This window comes from Myotis lucifugus, unplaced genomic scaffold (genome assembly GCF_000147115.1).
Source record: "Myotis lucifugus unplaced genomic scaffold, Myoluc2.0 scaffold_234, whole genome shotgun sequence".
NCBI classification, from domain to species: Eukaryota; Metazoa; Chordata; class Mammalia; order Chiroptera; family Vespertilionidae; genus Myotis; species Myotis lucifugus.
In genome coordinates, this window is record NW_005871282.1 from 90,677 (window position 1) to 95,498 (window position 4,822).

Below are 4,822 nucleotides of genomic sequence, written 5' to 3' on the forward strand. Positions count from 1 at the left end.
TTAATGCCTCATAGAGTTTTCTCCATGTATAAGTCTATTTTAAAATGATTGTGAGTGACTGTAAAAGTGCTCCTTTTATAGCATTCGAAATCTCAGGCAAAGAGAAAGGTTCCGTGAAGTTGTCTCTCCAGTGTTATTCACTCAGCCTCGGCTTTTCTAAAGTTAACCCTCCCCTCCCTGGGAGAGTGGGGCCTCACTTCCCTCCGCAGCACCCGCTGGCCGGCAGGTGGGAGCTGGGGAGTCCAGGCTCCGAGATGGGGACGCCCTGGTGCCTGCAGTTGGCATCCAGCGTCCGCGTGGGCATTGCCATTGGTCCTTACCCAGTTCAGTCAGGAGGGAGAAGTGAACACGGGACTTCCACTTAGAATAGAAACCCCTTCAGTAACTGGTCCTGTTGACAAGACGAGGGTGTTCAGGGCACGAGAAGCCGCAGGGACCTGCAAGTCTAGGTGAGAATAAGTTAAAGGTCAGCTTCTTGTTTATGTTGTAAACATATGCGTGGGGAAGCCCTCAGAAACTAAGAATTTCAGGGTCGTAAGAACAGAATGGCAGCGATCCATGATTCTCTCATCATTGATGTTTCTGGCTCTCCCTCTCCCTTCCTCTCTGAAATGAATTAAAAAAAAATTTTTTTAAAGGAAAGTGGTGGAACTGAAAATGACATCAAAGGTTTTATCCTGGACCTTCCATAGGTGGGGAGTTGCAGCCCAGAGGACTGGCTTTCCATTCTGTTCTCAGTCTGTGCAGCAGGAAGGAGCTTCCAGAAACTTCAGGAGCAGAGTAGGAAGAAAGGTGCCCCAATAAGGAGCACGCTGACCATTCTGTTCTCAACGCTCGGAGTTGGACCGAATGGCCCACGCAGCCACGTGCATTAGTGGGTTCTGCTCACTGTGTGTTTGTGAGAAACAGGAAATATTAAGGCCTCTGTGTTGAAAAGCCTGTAAGTGCGCAGTGTTAAAAGCATTTGCTTCCTGAAATTAAATAGGAACTCATAGCTAGTTAGTTGCAACTAGACTTTTATTGTACAAAGAAGTGTTTCCACAAAAATATTTGGAAAAAATATTCCATTTCATAGCTAAGAATTACAGGGAGGGGAACTGGCTGATAAAATGTCAGTTTTGCCAAATGAGATGGAGAGAGTGCCTCTGAGCTGTGCGTGTCCCGCTGGTCACACAAATGCAGGAGGAAGTAAACCTGTGTGAGGGCTTTGTTTTAAATGACTGCTGACGGGATTTACAGCGTGTCTTACCTCTAGATTTCTCACATTACACAAGTACAGTCCCTCCATTTCGTAAATGTCCGTGATATTGACTAGGATGCAGGATATCATGCTTTGTGCCTTTACTGTGCCTATTTTTAGTGCCAATAAGGCAATTTGACAAAGGATTCCTTGGGACTAGAGTCATTTCCATCCCCTTCACCCCTGTGCTTTCAGAGCTAATAATAACCATGGGGAGTTGGCAGAGAACGGGCGAGGCCTCTGAGAGTGGAGGGCGCTCACACCCAGGCCTGCGCTGCCCGCGATGACCTGACCTGGCAGGAGGCCAGGCCCGGCGGTGGGGGAGGTCACGCGCCTAACGGAGGAGGGCACGTTCCCTCTGCCGCCTGCAGGGGTCGTGGCCCGTGCTGGCCCCGGGGCTGGTGTCGTGTGGGGCACTGGCCGCTCCTCAGTGGGGAGCGTGGGGCTTGTTTGCGTGTTTCTGGGGAGCTGGCGTTCGTGCTGCGCCTCACACTCTGCCCCGCTCTCCTCCCTCACTGGCCATCTTCTTAGTTCATCTGCGTGGGACACAAGTTGGAACATGTTGTCCCTGTTCAGTAACTAATGATTCTTCCCTGTTGTATGTCTCCTCCCTCCAACAGTCCTTCCCCCTTAAAAGGGAGTAAACCTAGTATTTAACAGTAAGGTCTGACGGAGCCTGAACTGTCCTATTAGAGAGGGCCTCCTGCATCTCGTCATCAGTGCCAGCCACGTGCCCCTCAGCGTGTCGGCGGCTCCCTCCCGCCTGCTCCCAGCGCAGGTGCATCTCCAGGGTCTGTGTCGCAGGACGGCACACCCCGAGAAAGGGCTCGGGAGCCAGGGTGCCCGGCCGTGGGGTCAGGGAGGTGCATCGTGTCAAGGTCACACACAGCGACGGGGACCAGGTGGCTTTCCGTGACCCCTGAGCGGAGGAGGAGCGGAGGTTAAACACTTGGAATAAGCCAGCCCAGCAGCCTGCGGCCCTCCGTGTGCTGCTGGCATATGGCTCTGTGTTCTCCTCACAATGTGTTGTTTATGTAACTTGTCTTCCAGCAAATGGCCTTGTGCACAGGGTCCCGAGGCGGAGGTGTAGCATGAGCGAGAACGGCAGCTCCTGGGCTTTTGCCCGGGCTTCCGTCTGAGTCGGTGTCAACACTCAGAAACCTGCATTTTCTTCCGTGGAAGCACCTGCCGTGCCGGGAGGGTGTCTGCCTCAGCCTGAGGCTCGGTTCCTCATATTCGAGGGGTTTCCTGAGCTGCTAGGACGGCCGGGACCAGTGGAAGGAAGGTGAGTGACAGGCGTCCCGGGCAGTGGGGGGTGGCCCGTCACGCGCGTCGCAGACCTCCTCAGCCCGTGACTCAGACCCCTGTGCTCGGCCGGGGCCTCCGCACAGCTGTGAAGTGAGCGGCGGCACTTCCGCCTGCTGCAAGGCCCGCTGCCTGGTACCTCACTGGAGGCCACGCCTGTCTCAGCTTCTGGAGGCTTCCGTGACGAGCCCGTTCCTTAATGAAAGGCGCTCACACGGGCTTAGCTCTTTCCAGTTAAACTCAACGGGGCAGGTCTTGGAAAGACCATCCTAGAGACTCAGTCCCAGTCTTCCTACCAGTCATGTCGGAGCACCTTCCCCTCTACATGTTCTGTCACTACTGATCTCAAACGGTCCTAAATTCCTTTAAAAAAGCTTCCTGCAAAGTCAGCTTTATGAGAACAGCACCGTGTATGGCGGTAAATGCCCTAGGACAGCGTCACAATAAGCAGCAGCCTCGAGCCCTGCACCTCGCTGGGAGCAAAGCCTGGCGCACGCTCAGCACCACGCCCAGGCCCTGCCGTCGGCTGGTCGCTGTTCCTACCGGCACCCGGCTGGTTCTGTCCCCGGGGCTTGGTTCCTGCACTGAACGTTACTGCCAGGACTTCATCAACTGTCTTAGGAAGTGCCTTCCACGGAGAGTCTGGGTCATCTGCTCAGGGCGGTGCCGAGGGTCCTGAGGTTCAAGGCGGCACATGTCACAGATGAAAGCATAACACTCTTGTCTCTAACCCTCACTCCAGGATGTTTTTATTGTTTTGAGAGAGAGAGGAAGGGGAAGAGAGAAACATCGATTGGTTGCCCCAATCGGGGATTGAACCCACAACCTCGGTATGGACCCTGACGGGAATCAAGCCACAGCCTTTGGGTGTACGGACCCCACTCCCACCCCCCGAGCCCCGGCCAGGGCAGCGGACGTGTCCGAAGGACAGGCTCCCGGGGGCTCTCTCCTCAGAGCTGATTCCTAAAGCGGGGCCATTGGGGTAGGAGACGGGGATCCTGGACGCACATGGTTCTGACAAACAGAACCCACTGGGAATCCCTGTGGCTCGAGCACCACCACTGCCACGGCATTTCCCGAAAAATCCTCTCCATGCGTGGGGTTTCCGTGTAAACGAGCAACAGGTACTACTTAGTTCAGGGGTCTCTGGGCCGCTTGGAGCCTTGGGCACTATTGCGTTTTTATTGATGGCGCTGCTGTCCTGTCTCGGGCACCCTGATGGCGGCGGGACACAGGCCTGTGGCTCGCCCTCTCCGCTGAACTCCCACCACAGGGAGCACCTGCTGCAGACACATTTCACCTGGGGCCTGTCCTGTGGCGATGGTCATAGACTGGCCTTTACGTTAGAAGGAGTCACATGTGTTTATTCATACGACGTTTTGCTTCTGTTTCATGTATGTGAACTAGCACCGACTCTGCCCGCAGCCCCGCTGCGTCACCGCTGGGCCAGGCCGAGGCCGTCGCTCTCGATGAACGGGATGTCCGCGTACTTGGCGTTGCTGTCCGCCCACTGCTGCAGGGCGCCGCTCAGGATCTCCTGCGACAGGCGGTGCGCGAACTGGGACACCACGACTTTGGGCTCTGCGGGCTGTGCGGGCTCCTCCGCCTCCTCCACCGCCTGCACCTCCTCCACCTTCGCCTCCTCCACCGCCTGCACCTCCTCCTCCACGGCCTCCACCTCCTCCACGCCCTCCACGTCCTCCACGTCCTCCCCGTCCCGGGTGACGGGCGTCGGCACCCGCGGCTCACACCTCTCGATGGTGGTGGGGAAGGGGAAGGTCTGCTTGGACTTCATGCAGCCCATGCTGCGCGGACGCCGTGACCGTGACCGGCCCGGAGGCTACCTCAGCAACATCTTGGGAAACGCCTGTCCACGGATGCTGACCGCGCTCCCCGCACCTGGATGGCGCCCCTTCCCCTCTTCACATGGGGCGTCTGCCTGTGGAGAGAGAGGAGTTTCACGGTGAAGGCCTGGCACGCAGACTCGGCGCCATCACTCAGCCCTTATCCCTCAGCTCCCACGTCCTCCAGGGGCCAGACGCCAGCTCTGTCTCATCAGCAGAAACCAGGAGAACCGCTCGGAACGTGGCCAGTGACCAGAGAGGAACACGCTTGTTCACGGTCGGGAAAAGTTTACGACCCTGAAAACACAGTTCAACGCCTCTAGCCGAGATCCGCTGTGGTGGCCGGGACGACGGACGCTGGTCTCTGGGCCCCATCGCCGCCTGCGAGTGAAGGAAGCTCCCGGGACACGGCGTGCCCATTGCTCACACACCA

General features: G+C 56.9%; 1 protein-coding gene across 1 annotated transcript; it reads right to left on the minus strand.

Annotated features, from left to right (window-relative positions):
- Positions 1–3,980: 3,980 nt before the first annotated feature.
- Positions 3,981–4,349, minus strand: CUNH2orf88 (chromosome unknown C2orf88 homolog). Its single transcript, XM_023762145.1, has one exon. It carries the CDS (start codon positions 4,347–4,349, stop codon positions 3,981–3,983), a length of 369 nt encoding a protein of 122 aa, XP_023617913.1.
- Between the last annotated feature and the right edge of the window lie 473 nt (positions 4,350–4,822).

What these genes read in the sequence shown, in the direction of transcription:
- CUNH2orf88 (XM_023762145.1), bottom strand. Translation starts at nt 4,349, where the DNA reads ATGGGCTGCATGAAGTCCAAGCAGACCTTCCCCTTCCCCACCACCATC.